Source organism: Scardinius erythrophthalmus (assembly GCF_964197995.2).
Source record: "Scardinius erythrophthalmus genome assembly, chromosome: 4".
Lineage (NCBI taxonomy): Eukaryota > Metazoa > Chordata > Actinopteri > Cypriniformes > Leuciscidae > Scardinius > Scardinius erythrophthalmus.
In genome coordinates, this window is record NC_138224.1 from 41662789 (window position 1) to 41687240 (window position 24452).

The 24452-nt window shown below is 38.1% G+C and overlaps 1 protein-coding gene across 1 annotated transcript in view; it reads right to left on the reverse strand.

Annotated features, from left to right (window-relative positions):
* Positions 1 to 214: 214 nt before the first annotated feature.
* LOC308689675 (uncharacterized protein) overlaps positions 215 to 24452 on the reverse strand; it is a 29991-nt gene continuing 5753 nt past the window's right edge. The window contains exon 3 of the mRNA XM_081363511.1: positions 215 to 2535. Coding sequence (XP_081219637.1) covers positions 1301 to 2535 — 1235 coding nt within the window. The 3' untranslated portion in view covers positions 215 to 1300. The remainder of the gene's footprint in view (positions 2536 to 24452) is intronic.

Genomic DNA, 24452 nt, shown 5'->3' on the forward strand with positions numbered 1-24452 from the left:
GTTTGAGAAGCTGGACATCTTGTTGGTTTTATACAAATTACTTAAACAGAGAATATTTGTTTTCAGTTTGAATCCGATCATTTAAAAGTACACACTTAAATGTTTATAAAGGTATATGGCTCATAAATGTGTGACAAGTATTCGCTGAGTTTTGTTTCAGTTTTTAGACGTGCTCAAGAAAAAAAAGTTCACCGCGAAGGAGAGGCAGAATGCACACCGTTTATTTTCTTTATTTTACAAAAGCACAATGTTTTGATTTAATTGTAAGTGGACACATACAAAAGTAAAAATATCAGATTCTTTTTTTATATTTCTTTTTTTCTGTATGACCATAAATGATGGAGTAATTTAAGTTTATAGTGCTACAATGTGAAGAAAATCCAGCAAAACCTCAGAACCTCTCAAGACCTCTCAAAACCTCTTTGCCGACCTCAGAGGGTTAATACCAGGTGTAAAGAGGGCTTTAGATTTATTTTCCACATTTCGAATGATCTTTCTTCCTTTGGTGGCAACAAAGTTACCGAAGCAGCTCCATGGGAACCTAAAGGAAAGACGGAGGAGGAGTGAATCCATAACAACAGAGTCCCGGGGGACCACTGCCAATAAAACATCCGAATGCTAATAAGAGTTTGATGATCGTAACAAAACATGGAGTTACCATTTGCCAAAAAAGCACCAAAAGCAGGCCTTGAGCTGAACAGCTACATAATGCACATAAACAAACAAAGAAACTTCAAAGCCAGATGACATGCTGACAAACACGCAGGCGCCATCATATATCATAAATACTAAGGGATAAACAAGGAACTAAACAAGACAAGTGAAACCACAGAAACATGATTTGTAACTATAGACACAAATAGATAAGAAATGTGAACTGAAACAAAAGAACAGAAAATATATCTAAACAACAGTCTCTACTAAGAAACTAAAAATACAGGAGGACTGTGACAAGTGCAAAAGAGATGGTCAGGTGTGGATGTACACAATGGGTTAATCACTTTTGCTGAACATTCCGGGCTGGAGTCTTGTAGAAGATGAGTATCTGATACAGGCCACATTTAAAAGTCATGTGAATAGACTCACACAGTGAAAAAAGACAACAAAACATTTTTTATGGAAAATTAGATATGTGAATATAGCCATCATTTCACACAGATACATATTTACTGGTTCCATTTTAAAGTGCAGAGCCTCAGATCTGCATGACTTTTCAAGTGTATCTGTAAGCGTGATGACAAGAGAAAAGTTTTTGAAATGGCTCCTTCTTTGAACCTTGTCACACTGATAAACACAGCAATTACTTTCCAGAATGAGTTTGCAAATGCAGTTTCAGGTTTTTTTTAAATGGGAAACTCTTCTCACATTGAAGACATGGGACCTTTTCTCTTGTGTGAGTTATTACATGATTCTTATGGTATTTCCTATTTGTGAAACTCTTTCCACACTGACGACAACTAAATTCTTTCGAGTGAATCCTTATGTGGCACTTAAGGTTATCTTTATATCTGAAACGCTTTTCACATTGAGCACATTTGAATGGCTTCTCTCCAGTGTGAATTCTCATGTGGTAATTAAGAGTTAATTTACGTCTGAAACTCTTTGTACACAGATTGCATGCAAATGGCTTTTCTCCAGTGTGAATATTCAAGTGTTCCCTAAGGCCTTGTTCCCGTGTGAAGCCATTCCCGCACAGAGTGCAGGTGTAAGGCTTCCCTCCAGTGTGAATTCTCATGTGGGCATTAAGTTTTCCTTTTCTAGTAAAACTCGCTCCACACAGTTTGCAGATGCAAGGCTTCTCTTCAGTGTGAATTCTTATGTGCCTGGTGAGGGTTCTTTTCCAAGTGTAAGTCTTTTCGCAATGTTGGCAGGTGTAAGGCTTCTCTCCAGTGTGAATTCTCATGTGGGCATTAAGGCTTTCTTTGCGAGTGTAAGTCTTTTTGCACTGTTGGCAGGTGTAAGGCTTCCCTCCAGTGTGAATTCTCATGTGGGCATTAAGGCTTTCTTTTCGAGTGTAAGTTTTTTCGCACTGTTGGCAGGTGTAAGGCTTCTCTCCAGTGTGAATTCTCATGTGGACTTTAAGGCTTTCTTTTCGAGTGAAACTCTGTCCACACTGTTTGCAGGTATAAGGCTTCTCTCCAGTGTGAATTCTCATATGGACTTTAAGGTTCCCTTTTCCACTAAAACTCTGTCCACACTGTTTGCAGGTGAAAATACTCTCTCCAGTGTGAATTCTCATGTGGACTATAAGGCTTCCTTGTTGACTGAAACTCTTTCCACACTGTTGGCAGGTGTAAGGCTTCTCTCCAGTATGAATTCTCATGTGAGCTTTAAGGTTTCCTTTATGTCTGAGACTCTTTCCACACTGTTGGCAGGTGAAATTGCTTCTAGGTCCTGTCTTTTGAGCTCTTTTTTGTGAGGAAGTCTTTTTAGCCCGTGTCAATCTTTTCCCAGTCATGAAATCATGTTTTTCATAATGTTCTTTCTCTTCTTCCCTTTCATTAAGTTCATGACTCACTTTCAGTGCCATCGGGTCTAGGGCCAGAAAAAAAAAAAAAGACAATTCAATTTAGAAATTTAAAGTATCAAAACCAACAATATAGCTGCGAGCAGCGATTACGGGCCCAAGCCGGTGGCACCGCAACCCCGGTGCCTTTAGTTACCTAAAGGCACCGGGGATGGCGGTGCCACCGGCTTTGGCCCTCCATCGCTGCTCGCAGCTATATTTATATATATATATATATATATATATATATATATATATATATATATATATATATATCAGTGGCGATTTCTTTAAGACTGCAAGGGAAGCTCGGCTTCCCCTATAATGTCAAAAAATGAATGGTCAAATATGTACTATTGTATTAACATTTTATTGACTAAAAATGCGTTAGAAAACGTTCATCTCAAAGACGAGTTCGTTCAGAATCAGTTACATACAGCAGGTCGGCTGACTCGATTTCCTTCTCATACACTCCCGTAGCGTCAGTGCATTTCCCTGTTGAAGCCCAGCTTCCATTGACTTCAATGGGGCTGCTTCGAACAGTTTTTTTCAGCGCTTCGAAACTAGACGGTCATTGGATAAATGCTGCGATTATGTCCCGCCCATGGAAGCTCAGCTTCTCTGGGGGTGAACGGGGAGTGGGCTGGCCTGGACTCCGGGCTTCCCCGTGATGATTGGAGGGTCTGTCGAAAGACTGCATCTCCTTTTGATTGACAGCGATTTCATACAATAAAAAGTCGCTGATGTTGAAGCTGTTCGAGCTCAGTCCCATCGCGGATTTTTCAAAGACAAACTGCTGCAACCTATTTCCTATAACCTATTGGTATTTGCTTGTCGAAATTGCTAGCCAATTTTTATAATACATTTCACACAATTATACATTTATACCTTTATTATATTATCACTTATTATATATTTTTATATTATTATTATTAGTAATAATTCAAAAATAATTAGTAAAATAATTAAAAACAAATCTTATTATTAGTAGCATTATTATTATACTTTATTAAATTATTATTTATACCTTTATTATATTATTACATTCATTTTTCACAGAGCATTTTCTTGAAAAGGAACGTAGAATTTACGTATAAATAAATGAATAATTTTTATGATGTAGGCCGAAAATGAGCTTCCCCTCTTTGAAAGACCAGCAGCCGCCACTGATATATATATATATATCTATCTATATCTATCTATATATATATATATATATATATATACACACACACACACACACACATATATATATATATATATATATATTTATTTATTTATAAGACAGAAAATATTACTTGTCTTACCTTATTCTGATTTTATGATACACTCAAAATATTCCACAACAAATCCTTTAAATTTAATGTAAAAATAAAAACGAAAGTAAGCAGTGTTGGTCTCACGTAACCCTCTCATTAGAATCAAAATGTTTCAATATTTGAGATGTATTTGGATGCTAAACTATTCTTTATTATAGGCTTTGTACTTCACTCGTGTTCCAATATCGATGGAAAAAATCATCCTCTTCACACGCGCAAAAATGTGCTTGGAAACATCACAGTGGAGCTCTGCTTACTGTGAATGGTACAGATTGTACTACTGACTATTTAAACAGAGCAGTGTAATTCGTTTATGTTAGGTTGACTATTTTTATTATTATATTGTATTAGGGCTATAATGAACAGGCTGCGATGTTAAGATTGCAATTCTGGAATGTGTGTGTGTGTGTGTGACGCGGTTGCGGTTGAACAGTGGACACAAAACATAAATAAAATGTTTTAGTTAATTCCTACATCCATAGGAATACATTGAAAATGCTCGCTCTACTCCGCACCATTATCAATGTCTGTGCGGACGTCTGTATTTTACTAGTATATAGTATACTATAGTTAGCGATTTAAAAGCCCTCAGCGGTGTCACATGTCGATTAACCGGTGGAAAAATTTTATCACAGTCACATCCCTAATATATTTATATATAAATACAATAGGCCTACCTGAAAGAGAATTTTACTTGCCCGACCAGAGCATAGCCTGTTTAGAACGTCAATAACAAAAAAATAACTTGGGAATCACTAAAACGAGAGATTATTCTAATTTTATTACATTCATTTTAAGTTGCAATCAGCAGTTAATAATAAATGTATTACTGATCAATGGTAACAAGGTTGCACTGCTGAGGCTCATGCTGCTTCTCCAGGAGAATTGTAAACAAATGAGCGCAGCACACAAAAAAGCAACACAGTTAACAACATACTGACTATAAAAATTACAAATATGGAGTTTTTATATATTTTATAACATATGATAGAGTTAAGCAACCTCACTTGACGAGTAGGCAACTATTTCCTGAATACAATCACGATTGAAACTGTGACATTGATTTCATACAACAGGTTAATAAACAGTTACAATTAAGTCACTTACATTTTAGATGCAATATTGACTGTTTTTGTTCTGTTTCAGCAGCAAAAATAGTTAAACAAAGATCACAGCAGAACCATCGCGCATCTAGGGATGGCTCGATACCACAATTTTGGTTTCGGTACGGTACCAGAACCTAATACCTCGGTATCGATACTAAATCGATACCACAGGTGACAAATAACCAGCCTCAAAATTTAAGTGAATTGAAACAGTTTTATTAAAAAACACTGCTTGAAACTCTGCTGCACCGAATGTGCAAACAAAAAGTTATCAAAATGTAAAAAAAAAAAATGTAATAAATAAAAAACAGTCAGGGAACTTACAGTAGGTTAAATTTTGATTTAAAAAAAAAAAGAAAAAAAAGAAAAGGACACCTGAAATGATACAATTAAAATAGGTTAATATCTATTATCTATAATAATTGATTAATATAGAATAATAATAGAATAATGAAATGAAATGTAAACCATTAGCTGTCATGCATCAACAGAATTATCAACATTTATAGCATTTATTCATCTTGGTTTGATTACTGTTTGGTTTGGGTTCATATTAGTTTAATGCATAAAGTAATGTTAACATGCTAAACATGTATTAGTATATTTAAATAATAATTACGGATTGATCTATTCTAGATTAATAAATGCTATAATACTGTCAGGTCAGGTTACCTAATGAATGTTGACAAATGTAGCTTAAATGTAAAGTGTTACTCTAACATTCATATTAGTATCCATATTACTACTATTACTCTCTCTCAGCTGATTCCTCAGTCGGTCGCCACAGCAGCAGTGATAGATATGCCTTTCATTTTACTATCACCAATACTAAAATTAATATCACTTATCTCTTTATTCATTCAAATTCAATTAATATATGATTGTTTGAAAGGGCAAAAAAATTATGAGAACTAAACTTCATTGGTTCTAGCGTGTCATGAAAGCACATTTGAGCTTTCGTGTTTACCATGTCATATTTAATTGATAAGCTCTATGTGCGCTGTGAATAAAAGTCTAAATTAAATCAGTTGAATGATGGACTCACGTGTCGATCTCTGAACTCTTTGAACAAGTCAGGATGATCAAGTGACAAGTGGTCAACGTTAGCCAGATTTGATGTGTTGCCTCCCGTGGCAAATTTAAAGCAGCGTTTGTACAGTGGTGCATTGAGGTCTGTTGCTTCACCTTTCTCATTACTTTTGTAGGCAAAGTAATGCCATATTTCACTCCTATTGCTCTCTTTATTTATTAATTTCGGGCGTGTAGAATGAGCTTCATCTGTTTGATCCATCGTGTTCCTCCGTTGTCACCGTTTGCCGGTTTTGCGTGACCCGCGTCAGTTTGGGTAGCGCACTGCCGCCGAGCGGTGAACTTCGAAACAGCAGCGCATCAAATACCGAAGTGAGCAAAATTATGATATTGTACCGTTTGAAATATAATATATACCGGTATTTTTGCAGTACCGGTATACCGCGCATCCCTACGCGCATCTCACCGCAACTTGTTTTCTCATTACTGAATGATTCAGCATTTTGAAACGAATCGCTTGACTCAAAGATTCAAGGGTCAATCCATAAACATCTGTCTCAATCATGAATGACTCAGTCATTGGAACGAATCGTTTGAACGAATGAATCAATGACTCGCTCATTAAGATGGTCGCCTGGCGACACCTAATGGCGGTTTAGTGTTATGTTTAAAAGTATCATTTTTTCCAACGTGCACCATTATCAATGTCCGTGCGGACGTCCGTTTTTTTACTTTCACTTTTATATTAGCGATTTAAAAGCACCCGCTTGTGTCACACGTCGCTTAACCGATGGGAAAATATCCTCACAGTCATATACCTAATAAATTTATATTTAAATACAATAGGCCTACCTAGTAAAACGTTTTATATACTATTTTGATATCCTTTTGGACACAAGAGGGCAGTATAGCCCTATGTTTGCTTTTTTGTTGAACCAAATAGCACTAAATAGCCTGTTTTTTTACTTTTTCATACTTCTTGAATTGCAAAAACAGAATAAAATAGGTTTAGTTCTAATATTTGTATAATTTTATATAAAAATAAATGGTGTATAATTAATTTTTTTAAAGATATGAGATGTTTTCTGATTCCTTTTTTGACATTATTTTAATCCCTCGCCATATCAAAACCGTTTGAGATATTCAATATCCGTTCACAATTTAGCATCTTTAATGTATTTTCATCATGTTGAAAAAGTTTGGTGTGAATAAAAAAAAAACACTTAGCAGGAGTGGGTAAAAAGCAGAGGCTGAATTTGCAAATAAATCCACATTCAAACCAAAATATCTGACTTCCTATTGGTCGAAGCTAATAACTGTATATTAGAAAGTTGTCCGGCTCGATGAGACCAATGTACATACTGATTTTTAAAACTGTGGGTAAAACTAACCCCCCCACTTTTGTCAAAAGCATTTTGAAAGTGACACACTTCCTGCTGCCAGTTGGTGGCGCTATAACTTTGACTCACAATAGTTACATCCATCTGATCGGCCTCTTACCACGAACACACTGGTGAAGTTTCATCAAGATCCGTTAATGTATGCAGAAGTTATACCACTTCGTGTTTCTCTTTTCTCGCCATAAATTCGTTTCCTCGCCACGGCCAAACCGTTCGAGATATCAAAAATCCGTCCGCAATTTAGAATCCTCAATGTCTTGATTTCATGCACACCGAGTTTGGTGGGGATTGGATGAATTCTCTAGGAGGAGTACTTCGCATTCCACAGCAAGCGTTCTCCAAACAACCCATAATTGCCGACTTCCTGTTGGGCTGGCGTAAAACTTCGAGCACGAAAGTTGTTCAGCCCGATGTGATCTATATGTGTACCGAGTTTCATATCATTACATGCAAGTGTGTTTGATTTATGGACAAGTGTTCGGATCCCGTTCCAGGGGGCGCTGTTGAGCCCCCCTGCCACGCCCGGGTACCAGATTCAGCCCGGCCCTGATGGCCGCGGGTTCTGACCTGTGTGCAAAGTTTCAAGAGTTTTCGAGCACATTAAAGGCCCCAAAAGCCCCTGAAACCTTGAAAAACAGGAATTTTAAACAAATCTCACTCAAAAGACAAATCCCCCCACCCCTCACACACACAGAGACGCAGAGGCAGAGAGAGAGAGGGAGAGAATTCTACAAAAAATCACATTCAAACCAAAATATCTCACTTCCTGTTGGTCACAGCTTATGACTATAAATTAGAAAGTTGTCCGGCTTGATGAGAACAATATACATAACGATTTTTGTGACTCTACTTAAAACTAAGCCCCCATTTTTGACTAAAGGTGGCGCTACTGAGCCCCTCACCACGCCCGTTTCTGAAATTTTGCACATGTCTACCGGCTAATAAATGTGATGTGTCTGTCGAGTTTCATCCAATTTCAAGTATGTTAAGAGTCTCAAAAGCATCTGAAAAGAATATTAAAGTTTGATGCGTTGCCACGGCAACAGTATTTAAGATATCAATAAACCTTTCACAGGTCTACATCTGCCGTGTGTCTACATTATACACATAACGTTTGAAGCAAATCGGGTAAAAATAAGAGGGTGATTTCAAAGCATTTTGAAAGTGACACACTTCCTGCTGCCAGTTGGTGGCGCTATAACTTTCACTCACAATAGTCACATCCATGTGATCGGCATCTTACATCGAACACACTGCAGAAGTTTCAACAAGATCAGTCAATGTATGCAGAAGTTATAACACACTTCCTGTTTCTCTTTTCTCGCCATAAATTTGTTTCCTCGCCACGGCCAAACCGTTCGAGATATCAAAAATCCCCTGGCAATTTTTCATCCTCAATGTCTTGACTTCATGCACACCGAGTTTGGTGGTTATCGGGTGAATTCTCTAGGAGGAGTATTTCAAATTCCAGAGGATGCATTTTTCAAACAACCCATAATAGCTGACTTCCTGTTGGGCGGAGCTAATAACATAGAGTGTGGAAGTTGTTCAGCCCGATGAGAAATAAAATGTTTTAGTTAATTCCTACATCCATAGGAATACATTGAAAATGCTCGCTCTACTCCGCACCATTATCAATGTCTGTGCGGACGTCTGTATTTTACTAGTATATAGTATACTATAGTTAGCGATTTAAAAGCCCTCAGCGGTGTCACATGTCGATTAACCGGTGGAAAAATTTTATCACAGTCACATCCCTAATATATTTATATATAAATACAATAGGCCTACCTGAAAGAGAATTTTACTTGCCCGACCAGAGCATAGCCTGTTTAGAACGTCAATAACAAAAAAATAACTTGGGAATCACTAAAACGAGAGATTATTCTAATTTTATTACATTCATTTTAAGTTGCAATCAGCAGTTAATAATAAATGTATTACTGATCAATGGTAACAAGGTTGCACTGCTGAGGCTCATGCTGCTTCTCCAGGAGAATTGTAAACAAATGAGCGCAGCACACAAAAAAGCAACACAGTTAACAACATACTGACTATAAAAATTACAAATATGGAGTTTTTATATATTTTATAACATATGATAGAGTTAAGCAACCTCACTTGACGAGTAGGCAACTATTTCCTGAATACAATCACGATTGAAACTGTGACATTGATTTCATACAACAGGTTAATAAACAGTTACAATTAAGTCACTTACATTTTAGATGCAATATTGACTGTTTTTGTTCTGTTTCAGCAGCAAAAATAGTTAAACAAAGATCACAGCAGAACCATCGCGCATCTAGGGATGGCTCGATACCACAATTTTGGTTTCGGTACGGTACCAGAACCTAATACCTCGGTATCGATACTAAATCGATACCACAGGTGACAAATAACCAGCCTCAAAATTTAAGTGAATTGAAACAGTTTTATTAAAAAACACTGCTTGAAACTCTGCTGCACCGAATGTGCAAACAAAAAGTTATCAAAATGTAAAAAAAAAAAATGTAATAAATAAAAAACAGTCAGGGAACTTACAGTAGGTTAAATTTTGATTTAAAAAAAAAAAGAAAAAAAAAGAAAAGGACACCTGAAATGATACAATTAAAATAGGTTAATATCTATTATCTATAATAATTGATTAATATAGAATAATAATAGAATAATGAAATGAAATGTAAACCATTAGCTGTCATGCATCAACAGAATTATCAACATTTATAGCATTTATTCATCTTGGTTTGATTACTGTTTGGTTTGGGTTCATATTAGTTTAATGCATAAAGTAATGTTAACATGCTAAACATGTATTAGTATATTTAAATAATAATTACGGATTGATCTATTCTAGATTAATAAATGCTATAATACTGTCAGGTCAGGTTACCTAATGAATGTTGACAAATGTAGCTTAAATGTAAAGTGTTACTCTAACATTCATATTAGTATCCATATTACTACTATTACTCTCTCTCAGCTGATTCCTCAGTCGGTCGCCACAGCAGCAGTGATAGATATGCCTTTCATTTTACTATCACCAATACTAAAATTAATATCACTTATCTCTTTATTCATTCAAATTCAATTAATATATGATTGTTTGAAAGGGCAAAAAAATTATGAGAACTAAACTTCATTGGTTCTAGCGTGTCATGAAAGCACATTTGAGCTTTCGTGTTTACCATGTCATATTTAATTGATAAGCTCTATGTGCGCTGTGAATAAAAGTCTAAATTAAATCAGTTGAATGATGGACTCACGTGTCGATCTCTGAACTCTTTGAACAAGTCAGGATGATCAAGTGACAAGTGGTCAACGTTAGCCAGATTTGATGTGTTGCCTCCCGTGGCAAATTTAAAGCAGCGTTTGTACAGTGGTGCATTGAGGTCTGTTGCTTCACCTTTCTCATTACTTTTGTAGGCAAAGTAATGCCATATTTCACTCCTATTGCTCTCTTTATTTATTAATTTCGGGCGTGTAGAATGAGCTTCATCTGTTTGATCCATCGTGTTCCTCCGTTGTCACCGTTTGCCGGTTTTGCGTGACCCGCGTCAGTTTGGGTAGCGCACTGCCGCCGAGCGGTGAACTTCGAAACAGCAGCGCATCAAATACCGAAGTGAGCAAAATTATGATATTGTACCGTTTGAAATATAATATATACCGGTATTTTTGCAGTACCGGTATACCGCGCATCCCTACGCGCATCTCACCGCAACTTGTTTTCTCATTACTGAATGATTCAGCATTTTGAAACGAATCGCTTGACTCAAAGATTCAAGGGTCAATCCATAAACATCTGTCTCAATCATGAATGACTCAGTCATTGGAACGAATCGTTTGAACGAATGAATCAATGACTCGCTCATTAAGATGGTCGCCTGGCGACACCTAATGGCGGTTTAGTGTTATGTTTAAAAGTATCATTTTTTCCAACGTGCACCATTATCAATGTCCGTGCGGACGTCCGTTTTTTTACTTTCACTTTTATATTAGCGATTTAAAAGCACCCGCTTGTGTCACACGTCGCTTAACCGATGGGAAAATATCCTCACAGTCATATACCTAATAAATTTATATTTAAATACAATAGGCCTACCTAGTAAAACGTTTTATATACTATTTTGATATCCTTTTGGACACAAGAGGGCAGTATAGCCCTATGTTTGCTTTTTTGTTGAACCAAATAGCACTAAATAGCCTGTTTTTTTACTTTTTCATACTTCTTGAATTGCAAAAACAGAATAAAATAGGTTTAGTTCTAATATTTGTATAATTTTATATAAAAATAAATGGTGTATAATTAATTTTTTTAAAGATATGAGATGTTTTCTGATTCCTTTTTTGACATTATTTTAATCCCTCGCCATATCAAAACCGTTTGAGATATTCAATATCCGTTCACAATTTAGCATCTTTAATGTATTTTCATCATGTTGAAAAAGTTTGGTGTGAATAAAAAAAAAACACTTAGCAGGAGTGGGTAAAAAGCAGAGGCTGAATTTGCAAATAAATCCACATTCAAACCAAAATATCTGACTTCCTATTGGTCGAAGCTAATAACTGTATATTAGAAAGTTGTCCGGCTCGATGAGACCAATGTACATACTGATTTTTAAAACTGTGGGTAAAACTAACCCCCCCACTTTTGTCAAAAGCATTTTGAAAGTGACACACTTCCTGCTGCCAGTTGGTGGCGCTATAACTTTGACTCACAATAGTTACATCCATCTGATCGGCCTCTTACCACGAACACACTGGTGAAGTTTCATCAAGATCCGTTAATGTATGCAGAAGTTATACCACTTCGTGTTTCTCTTTTCTCGCCATAAATTCGTTTCCTCGCCACGGCCAAACCGTTCGAGATATCAAAAATCCGTCCGCAATTTAGAATCCTCAATGTCTTGATTTCATGCACACCGAGTTTGGTGGGGATTGGATGAATTCTCTAGGAGGAGTACTTCGCATTCCACAGCAAGCGTTCTCCAAACAACCCATAATTGCCGACTTCCTGTTGGGCTGGCGTAAAACTTCGAGCACGAAAGTTGTTCAGCCCGATGTGATCTATATGTGTACCGAGTTTCATATCATTACATGCAAGTGTGTTTGATTTATGGACAAGTGTTCGGATCCCGTTCCAGGGGGCGCTGTTGAGCCCCCCTGCCACGCCCGGGTACCAGATTCAGCCCGGCCCTGATGGCCGCGGGTTCTGACCTGTGTGCAAAGTTTCAAGAGTTTTCGAGCACATTAAAGGCCCCAAAAGCCCCTGAAACCTTGAAAAACAGGAATTTTAAACAAATCTCACTCAAAAGACAAATCCCCCCACCCCTCACACACACAGAGACGCAGAGGCAGAGAGAGAGAGGGAGAGAATTCTACAAAAAATCACATTCAAACCAAAATATCTCACTTCCTGTTGGTCACAGCTTATGACTATAAATTAGAAAGTTGTCCGGCTTGATGAGAACAATATACATAACGATTTTTGTGACTCTACTTAAAACTAAGCCCCCATTTTTGACTAAAGGTGGCGCTACTGAGCCCCTCACCACGCCCGTTTCTGAAATTTTGCACATGTCTACCGGCTAATAAATGTGATGTGTCTGTCGAGTTTCATCCAATTTCAAGTATGTTAAGAGTCTCAAAAGCATCTGAAAAGAATATTAAAGTTTGATGCGTTGCCACGGCAACAGTATTTAAGATATCAATAAACCTTTCACAGGTCTACATCTGCCGTGTGTCTACATTATACACATAACGTTTGAAGCAAATCGGGTAAAAATAAGAGGGTGATTTCAAAGCATTTTGAAAGTGACACACTTCCTGCTGCCAGTTGGTGGCGCTATAACTTTCACTCACAATAGTCACATCCATGTGATCGGCATCTTACATCGAACACACTGCAGAAGTTTCAACAAGATCAGTCAATGTATGCAGAAGTTATAACACACTTCCTGTTTCTCTTTTCTCGCCATAAATTTGTTTCCTCGCCACGGCCAAACCGTTCGAGATATCAAAAATCCCCTGGCAATTTTTCATCCTCAATGTCTTGACTTCATGCACACCGAGTTTGGTGGTTATCGGGTGAATTCTCTAGGAGGAGTATTTCAAATTCCAGAGGATGCATTTTTCAAACAACCCATAATAGCTGACTTCCTGTTGGGCGGAGCTAATAACATAGAGTGTGGAAGTTGTTCAGCCCGATGAGATCTATATGTGTACCGAGTTTCATATTATTTCATATAAGCGTGTTTGATATATGGACCAAGTTTTCGGACCCCGTTCCAGGGGGCGCTGTTGAGCCCCCCTGCCACGCCCGGGTACCAGCTTCAGCCCGGCCCTGATGGCCGCGGGTTCTGACCTGTGTGCAAAGTTTCAAGAGTTTTTGAGCATGTTAAGGGCCCCAAAAGTGCCCGAGAAGTAGGAAAAAATAATAATAATAATAATAACAAATAATCCTACCGAAAACAATAGGGCCTTCGCCCTTTCAGGGCTTGGGCCCTAAAAATGTATGCTCTATACCCTATTCTATCCTACACTGTCTTGCAGAGTTAAGTTTCATTGCTAATCAAATACACCTGACTGTAATTTTCAAGCAGTCCTGAAGACTAAAGACATTGTGGGATTGGGTTAAATTTGCATGCGAGTTTGGTCCTGGAGGGTCACTATTTTAGTTTAACTCCATCCTTGATCAGAGTTGCCCATTCCATCTATAGATCTTCCTCAATACACCAGTGGTTTTAAAACCGGGACCTAGGATCCAACCACTGCACATTTTGCCCCTAATTCATCACATTAAGATCATCAGCTTGTTGTGGAGGAGCAGCGGCTCTACTCTGAGCTCCTCCCGAGTGAACGAGCTTCTCACCCTATCTCTAAGGGATCGCCCAGCCACCCTGCGGAGTAAGTACATCCTTAATGTTTTATTTGATTTTGATAAAAAGTTTTAATTTAAAAAATCTTTATCATCCAGGAACAGTGGTTCTTAACTGTTTCCCCACCAATGATGAGATTATCACTCGTTTATGACACAATGCTCTCCTGCCATTGACAAAAGTGAAAATCAATAAAAATGCTGGTGGTGGATGGCAACTTAAATAAAAAAAAATAAAAAAAACTCTGACAGTGTAAGAATAAATGCTTATGAGATGTCCTTTCCTCAGCAAAGAATAGGAACGCAATAAACACTCTAGATCAGGTGTGGCCAGTGTCGGTCCTGGAGAGCCAAAATTCCTGAAGTTTTGCTCCAACCCCTGATAAAAACTCACCTGTCTGTAGCTTTCTAGTAACCCTCAAGACCTCGATTAGCTTGTTCAGGTGTTTTTGATAAGGTTTTGAGAAAAACTCTTCAGGACTGTGGCTCTCCAGAACTGATGTTGGCCACCCCTGCACTAGATGTCCTGTTCCTGGAAATCTACCTTTCCTGCAGAGTTCAGCTCCAACCCATGGCATGGATTATTTAATAATGTTTCCTGGGGTGCCTTTATAATGTTAGTTTGTTTTTTCATCAAAAATTGTCAGAATATGCCATGGCTTGGTCCATAAACTTTCCCTTTATGCAGACGATTTGTCATTGTACGTCTCCGACCCCATAGCTTCTTTCCCCCCTATACTATCTGTTCTAGAATAGTTTGGCTGCCTATCAGGGTACAAGTTAAAACTTTCAAAAAAGCCAGTTATTTTTTGTTAACCAATTGGCTAAATCTCTTCCTCACTCTTCATTCCCCTTTAAATTAGCCTTGGATAGGTTTAAATACCTGGGGATATTTATCACCGGTTCGCTTAAAGACTTGTTTTTTAAGAACTTTACACCACTTTTGGAAAAACTTTCCCTTTCTGAAATAAGTCGTGCAAACCAAATTAAAATGGTTATCCTGATGAAGTTTTTGTATCTTTTCCAGCATCTTCCAGTCTCCATTAATAAATCCTTTTTTGCTAATTTAGATCAGCAATTGAATGGATTCCTTTGGAATAACAAACCAGCTCGCATCAGGAAGTCAGTTCTTCAGCTTCCCAAATCTGAAGGGGGTTTAGCACTGCCAATTTTCGATACTACTTTTGGGCATGTAACATCCATAAATTTCTATATTGGGTTGGCCTTAAAAGTTGTGTCTCTAGTCCGCCCTGGGTGCATATAGAGATATCTTCCTCTCGTTATTTACTTTCTAATATCTGCTCCCAGCTTCCCCTTGGGGTACACAAAATCGAGCAATCCAATAGTTATTAATACTATTAAGATTTGGCATCAGTTCAGAAAACAATTTTGGTCTTCATAGAGCATCGATTTATATGCCAATTTCAAATAATCACTTATTTTCCCCGTCCCTTTCAGACAGCGTCTTTGATATTTGGGCAGCTAAGAGTCTCTCTACTCTAAACGACCTGTATGAAAACGAAGTCTTCTCCTCTTTCTCATCTAAATTTAACCTTCCTAATAGTCATAATTTTTTTCAAGCGAGGCACTTTATTCAAAAGTTATTTCCCCATTTTCCCAATCGTCCACCCGAATCAGAAATTGATTCAGTTCTCACCTTCGACTCTGGTCAAAGACAACTGATTTCAACCATTTATGGTAAAATAATCTCCAATTGACTCCCTTAAACTAATCTGGAAGCAAGATTTGGGCATTGACATTTCCGTTGACCAGTAGAAAAACATTCTCAGTTTAGTTCAATCTTCATCTATTTGTGCTAGACATGCCCTAATACAATGTAAAGTGCTTCACAGAGCTCATTTCACTAATGCCAGACTGGTTTAATTGTTTCCTAACAGAAGTGATGCCTGTAACAGATGCAGACAATCCCCAGCCGATTATCTTCACATGTTCTGGTCATGCCCGGTGCTATCAGACTATTGGTCCAACATTTTCAGAACTCTCTCACAGGCCCTCAATTACACTTTTGTCCCTAATTCCTTGACTGTCATGTTCGGCCTTTCCCCAATCACATGTATACCAGCTACAGCGCACTGCGTCATTGCCTTTACTACTTTGCTGGCCAGGCGTGCCATCCTCCTTAAATGGAAGCATCACATGACGATTGGATAAGAGAGGTACTGCAATGCATCCACCTTGAAAATTTTTTTATTATCTACTTGTGAGTGCTACGGGTGGCCTTAGGGGTTGATGGGTGGGTCTATATTGCTGTGTGGAACTGTTCTGTTGATTTTATTTTTCTTTCAGACACCTTGTTTCATTTTACATCTGTTGTAAGACCCTTTATATGTCTGCAGAAAACGTAATACATTTTTTTTGTCAGAATTTAGAAATAAAAGGCATTTTTCCAAGCCTGATTTTATCCTCTGATTTGAACGTTCTGTTTGAAGGGGCGTGTCTGCTGCTCTCACTAATGCTTTCACCAATGCAAACATGAGGTAAGTACAGTAAGATCTTCGTTGTGCAGTGTAACAGCATCATTGTTTTCATAACGAGTTTTGGCAAGTGTCCAGATAAACTCGTGCTGTGTGATTGACAGCTTGGCTGATTGGAAAGGGATTGTTCTTTGATCGCTTTCTGTATACATTTTAATCACAGTTTAAATAAGATTATTTTCTTTTATAAGAATGCATGAAGTTTATCGTTTAGTCACTGGCTTGATTTACTAATACATAAACAGTATTGAATGACTTTGAGAGAGAAGATAATCTGTCTGAACTTGAACAATTAAACATCAGAAATTGTTGCTTGGTAGCTCAATCGATTTATTTTCAGACGTTCAGCAAGCCCAGCTCTGTTTTGGCCCAAGTTGAGGAAACAGTCGTCGGTGAAATGTTTGGACCATACAAAACTTTGGCAAGTTATGCCGGCGCATTTCCAGAGAAAAAAATAATAACTCACTGGTTCTTCAGAGGCTCGGATAAAGGAACTAAAAAAATACTCGTGTTCATTTGTACATTCAAACACTGAGCAACTGCCATGCTTCGCTCGTTTGCAAGCCATGATGTCTCTCGAGGAAAAAACAATATCGCGCTCGCGCAGCTCATTTTCTCATGGGCGGGCCAAATTCTCTGGGCAGGTAAAGCAGAGAAAGGGAAGGTTGGGGCACTGTTGAGCTCTAATGGAGTAAGACGTGAGTTTGGAAGCTCCTGCCGATTTTGATTAATATTGTAATTCTTTTGCGCTTTATCGACACATATTTAGTATAGTCTTACTCCGCTGAATTTTTTGTTAGGAAGTCTAATGCCCGTTTCACACATACTCCGAGTGCAGTGCGTATGCGGTGCGTGTTGCAGTGCGTATGCAGTGCAGGAGCAGCACGCGCAATGGTGCTTTCACATATGCTGCGTTTGCAGTGCGTGCTGTAAGCTATACCACAAATACATACTCACTATTTGTATTTCAAATCCAGAAGTTATCAGCAACTTTTATTTAAAAAAAGTTTTTTGTCAGCATTGCGATTCTCTTTGTACACATATACACTGTTTAATAGACGTATTCACGTTTAAACACAATTTAAACAACATATTATTAAATGCATTACTTCTATATAATTATATATTAAGTTGCTCAAGCAAGTGGTACAAATATTTTACCATGTAGGCTACTTATATTAAAATCGCATAGCCTACATTTTAAATTAAAACTTAAAATTTGACAAAAACAGCAGACTCATACCCTTGCCTTTCTTTTGCATAATTTAAATCTTTATACAATAAATCTTGCATTTCACAAAGAACTTGTTTTTCCACCTCCACGAATGAGACGAGTGTTGTTCATTATGTTGTCTTGTTGAAGTAAATAGAATTTTCCCTTGATTTACCCCGGTCTTAACGTCTCAGCATTGTGATTCTCTTTGTACGCATATACTCTTTAACAGACGTATGCACGTTTAAACACAATTTAAACAACGTCAGCCTATTATTCAATGCATTACTTCTACTTATATTAAGTTGCTCAAGTAAGTGGGCAAATATTTAACCATGTATTTATATTAAATCGCAAACATTTTAAATTAAAACGCAGACAAAAACAGCCGACTCTCATGCGTTTTCTTTTTCATTTAAATTTTAATACAATAAATCTTGCATATCACAAAGAACTTGTTTTTCCACCTCCACGAATGAGACAAGTGTTGTTCATTATGTCACCTTGTTGAGGTAAATTGTAGCTTTCCTTGCTTTACCCCGGTCTTAAAGTGGAAAAAAAAGTATTTAAATACATTTATGGTGAGATTACTACATTTTATTTAATTAATCGCATCAATCTGTGTTCATTTTGACCACGAAACATGCGCTGTCACTTTAATTCAGCGCTTGCAGCGCAGCAAAAATAGACTCGGTGCGGAAACAATCTCTGCACTGCTGTATACGCACCGCAACTGGAACGGATCGACGGACTGCAACCGCGTGCAGAGTGAAAGCTCTAACCTGTTATCATGGGTACGGAAAAAAATACGCACTGCAAACGGAGTATGTGTGAAACGGGTGTAACTCTGGACTGCGTAAGATGGCTGGAAAGAACTCTAAAACTCGCAAAACTATTTAGACACAACTGCGGCCTAGTCCTCAAATCGCGATCACACCCTCGAGTGGGTCATCTGTTGCTTCAGAGGTCGAGGGCGCGTCGGCTCAAGCTCGAGTTGTTGGCCTCGGTGAAGAAAGATATTGCTGATATTTTTAAAAAGGAACTCCAGGATACACTCGGGGATGCTCTGCCTACTATTAGGCTTGACCTGCAAGCGGTAAAGTCACAGCTGGCGATTGATAAAGCTGCTACCGAGGCTACCATGTCCAAGCTTAAAGGTACGGTTGGAGCATGCACTCACTGAGTGCTCCGATGATATCGCCGAGATGAAAACTACTATCGAGCGCCTCACAGCTAACGTAGCCAAGCTGGAAAATAAATGTGAAGACTTGGAGTCCAGATCACGGCGCAACAACGTTAGGATAGTGGGAGTACCGGAGGGTCCTGACACCTGTACCACTGCAGCTGTGGCCACCTTGCTGAAGGAAGCGTTCAATCTGGAAAAGGAGCCGCTTTTGGACCGGTCCCACCGGACCCTCCAGCCCAAACCCAAGCCTGGTGATCGTCCACGAGCCATTGTGTGCAGGTTTCATTATCACAGTGACTGTGTGGACATTTTGCGCCGCGCTAGAGAGCTTCACGTGCTTTACTGTATTCATGCGCATTTGTTTCAATAATGTTGAGATCGGCGGGAGTTTTTTTTTTTTTCTCTCGCTTTTATTTGTTCGGCATGGTCTCCGGGTTGTTCAACACTATTGTGGACAACTTGTGGTTATTGTGGGAAACACTGCTGTCTCCTTTGTTCTGTGGTTATATGGGGACTTTGGGTGTATTTGTGTTTAGGGGATTGTTTGGGGGGGGGGGGGTGTCTCACCTCGGCTCTGTATGACCATTTTACATTTTTTTTTATTCAGATGGTTTAATGACAATATATATCCCAGCATTGCTGGGTCAGGCACACCTCTAAGATTCATCAGTTGGAATATACGAGGTATGGGTAATCCTGTTAAGAGATCTAACGGTACGTTCACACGGGGCATCAGCGTCAACGCTTGACGGAAGGCGTGGCTGAAGTTTGGCACTGACGCCATGGTCATAGCAGCGTCAGCCAATGAAATTTAAAATGTATCCTCAGTTTGCAGCTCTTGAACAGGATGAACGTGATTGGCTGCCGCCTGGCTACTGTATTTGCATAGAGCGATCCTATTGGCTGACGCTTCCGTCTGCGGCGCTTCACTGGCGTTGCTCGCGGCAGAAGTTGAAAAATTCTCAACTTCTGCCGCGAGCAACGCCAGTGAAGCACCGCCGACGGATCCACAATTCTTTTCGGCAACGCTTGACGTCACCCATTCAAAGTCAATGGGAAGCGTTGACGCTGACGCCCCGTGTGAACGTACCGTAAGGTTTTTGCGCAATTGAAACATTTAAACTCTGATTTAGTATTTTTGCAGGAGACTCACCTTCGTGTTAAAGATCAGTGTAGGTTACATTGCCCTTGGGTAGGCCAAGTCTTCCACTCAAATTTTAATTCAAAAGCTAGGGGGGTCGCCATTTTAATTAACAAAAAAGTTCAGTTCTCATCCACTGATGTTATTGCTGATAGGAATGGCAGATATCTCATGGTTGCTGGTACCCTGATGCGAAAAAAGGTTTTGTTGGTAAATGTATATGCCCCGAACTTCGATGATGTTGAATTCGCTAACAGATTGATTAGTAACATCCCCTTCTTGAATACACACTTGCTGATCCTCGGTGGGGATCTAAATTGTGTTTTTGACCCAATCTTGGATCGGTCTAATCCTCGAAATCTGACTCGATCTGCTATGTCTAAAGCATTCTCCGATTTTATGGAACAGAAGAGTCTTATTGATCCATGGAGATCCCGTAACCCCTCTATTAAAAAATTCTCTTTCTTTTCCCAGGTGCACCATTCATATTCTAGGATTGATTACTTTTTTATTGATAGTACTCTTAATTCATGTGTTAATTCTTCTGACTATTTAGGTATTGTAATATCTGACCATTCACCTTTATTATTAGATATTCAACTTTCTAATTATAAACCTAGCCCACTACTTGGGAGATTTAACTCTCTCCTTTTGGCAGACAAAGAATTCTGTGAACTCATTTCAAACTCTATTGATGAGTTCTTGTCTTTCAATCACAATGACTCCTCTTCGTATTCATTGCTGTGGGAGACACTTAAATGTTACCTGAGAGGTCAAATTATTTCTTACTCTGCTCTTTCTAATAAAAAGATTAATGCTATGCTTAATGCGCTTACATCTGTGATTGGTAACCTTGATCAGAGGTTACTTTTAAATCATTTTACTCTTTATTATATAAATCTGAATTTCCTACAGATAACACTAAAATGAATACATTTCTTCAGAATCTTTCGAACCCTGTCATTGATTCTATTACTGCCACGCAAATGGACTCTATTACTGCCACTCTCTCTTGAAGAAGTTTTAGATGCAATTAATGCTATGCAATCTAACAAAGCCCCAGGCCCCGACGGGTTTCCGATTGAATTTTTAAAAAAAAAATTATTGGCAAATTGGCACCATTACTTTTATCCATATTCACTGAATCCCTGGTAAGTGGTTCTTTACCACCAACCATGACACAAGCCACTATTGATCTCCTTCTCAAAAAGGACAAAGATTCAACCTCCTGTGGGTCTTACAGACCATTGTCTTTGCTTAATGCTGACGTCAAGGTATTGGCTAAAGTAATTGCATTCCGCTTAGAGAATGTGCTTCCTCATATTATATCCGAAGAGCAAAATAGTTTTATAAAGGGACGTCAATTGTTTTTTAATACCCGTACACTTTTCAATATAATTTACTCTAAACACTCGGCTGAACTTCCTGAGCTTGTGATTTCTTTGGACGCCGAAAAGGCATTTGATAGGGTAGAGTGGGAGTACTTGTTTGCAGTTTTAAAAATTTTTGGATTTGGTGAAAATTTTATTTCTTGGATTCGCCTCCTCTATTCATCTCCTAAGGCCAGTGTTCATACTTATGATGTTTATTCTGACTATTTTACCCTTGGACGTGGAACTCGCCAAGGGTGTCCTTTATCACCTTTGCTCTTTGCTATTGCTATCGAGCCTCTGTCAATTACATTAAGATCTTCCCCTTTATTCAAAGGAATCACCCGTAATAGAGCTGAATATAAACTATCATTGTATGCGGATGATTTGCTATTGTATATATCTGATCCTTCACTCTCTATCCCTGCTGTTTTAAGTATTCTGGAGAACTTCAGCTCTTTTTCAGGTTATAAATTAAATTTGGAGAAAAGTGAGTGTTTTCCCATTAATACTGCAGCATGTCATATACAACAGTCAGATTTGCCTTTTCGATTTAGTCCATCAGGGTTCAAATACCTCGGTGTCAACGTGACTCGTTCTTTGTCTAGCCTTGCTTCTGCGAATTCCACTCCCCTTATCTCTAAGATTACAACCAATATTCAAAGATGGGGTAACCTTTCATTAATCGGCAAGATCAATGTTGTTAAAATGAATATTTTACCAAAATTTCTATTCTTATTCCAGTCAATTCCTCTTTTTCTGCCAAAACATTTTTTGACGCACTTGATAAGATAATTTGTTCTTTTATTTGGGGTGAAAAACCACCTAGGATTCGTAAAACTCTACTGCAGAGATGCAGACTTAGTGGAGGACTAGCATTACCTAATTTTTTTAATTACTATTGGGTGGCTCACATCCATAAACTTTGCTACTGGTTAAAATCCCCTGGATCCTCTTGGTGTAAATTGGAACTATCATCCTGTAGGGGATCTTCTGTACCTGCTTTACTTTATACCTCTTTACCTACAAAACCTTCTCTATATACCGATAATCAAGTGGTTCTTAACACGCTCAAAATCTGGTATCAATTTAGACGACACTTTAAATTTGTAGATGGTTCTTCCTTGGGTCCTATAAATTAAAACCACTTATTTCCTCCATCACTTTCGGATTCAACATTTTCACTGTGGTATGACAAGGGTATTACACAATTTAGAGATTTATATGTAAACGGTGTCTTTGACAGTTTTACCAATTTGTCATCTCACTATGAACTCCCTGTTACTCATCTGTTTCGCTATTTTCAAACTCGCAATTTTGTGGCTAAGTGTTTCCCTAATTTCCCCTCTTTACCTCCAGAGCATTGCTGGGAAACCATGCTTTCATTTGTCCCTCATAACAGAGGAATCATTTCCAAGCTATATGACATTATCTTAGCTTTTAGCGATGATTCAAATGACAAACTTAAGTGTACATGGGAAAGGGAACTGGGGATACAAATACAGGAGAAGTCCTGGGAACAGGCCATAGAGAGGATACGTTCTACCACGACTTGTGCTCGTCTTGGACTTATTTAATTTAAGGTCTTACATAGGGTACATTTCTCTAAGCTTAGACTATCTGAAATATATCCGGATGTGGAAGACAAATGCGATAAATGTCATGGCTCACCTTGTCATCTTAGCCACGTTTTTTTTTTTTTTTGTCCTGATTTGAAAGATTTCTGGCTGGGTTATTTTAATATTATGTCCCCTGTTCTTGGGGTAAAACTCCAACCCTGTCCTCTGATTGCTATATTTGGAATTCCTGACCCCTCACTTGCACTTAACCTTACACAAAAGGACATCATAGCTTTTACATCTTTACTAGCATCTTTACGCTCTTTATTGTTACACTGGAAGTCTGCTAAATATCCTTCTATCTCCCGATGGCTCAGAGATGTTATGTATTTTTTAAAACTTGAGAAAATTAAATACACGTTGAGAGGATGTACAGTCAAATTTTTCCATAAATGGCAACCTTTTATTTCCTATTTCACTGATTTTAGGGGTACTACACCCAGTTGAATGTGTGCCTGTTTTTGTTTTGTTGTACTGTTTGTATTGCATAAATAACCAGTAATATGTGTGTTGGTCGTGGTGTGCCAAATGGGTGGGGGGTTGTTCATTGTTTATTACATGGTACTCTGTGATCCATTGTAATTATTTTCTCCTACATCTTTATCAGAGTGTTTTTGTTTTGTTTTAGATTATTCATATTTTTATATGTTTGTATATGTGTATGTGCGTGTACTGTATGTTTGTATGTATATATAAATATATATATATATAAATAATATATATATATATATATATATATATATATATGTATGTATGTATGTATGTATGTGTTTTATATGTGTGTATATGAGTCCATGTACATATTCATATGTTTAAAGAGGGAGAAAAAAGGGGAAAAAAGGATACATTGTATCTGTGAATGGAAGTATTGTATTGTTTTGCTTTTCCCAAAAAAAAGAAAAAGAAAAAAGAAAGGGAAGGTTACCTTTCCCCATATGACGACATATCGGGAATTGAGTTGGTTGACTCGGATTTAAAAGCGTGCACCACGACTATGAAAAGACATAATCAATAGAGCTCCGAAATTACGATTCACCATGGCAATCACCCGTCAAAAAGACGTCTGCTGCTTCCAAGTCAATACGCAAGTAGCAAAAAGGAACAAGGCAAGTAGAATGAAAATTCGGTAATATAAAGACAGCAGGCTACTACACCTTTCTGACTTGTGTACTGATTCTTTATAGTTATGTT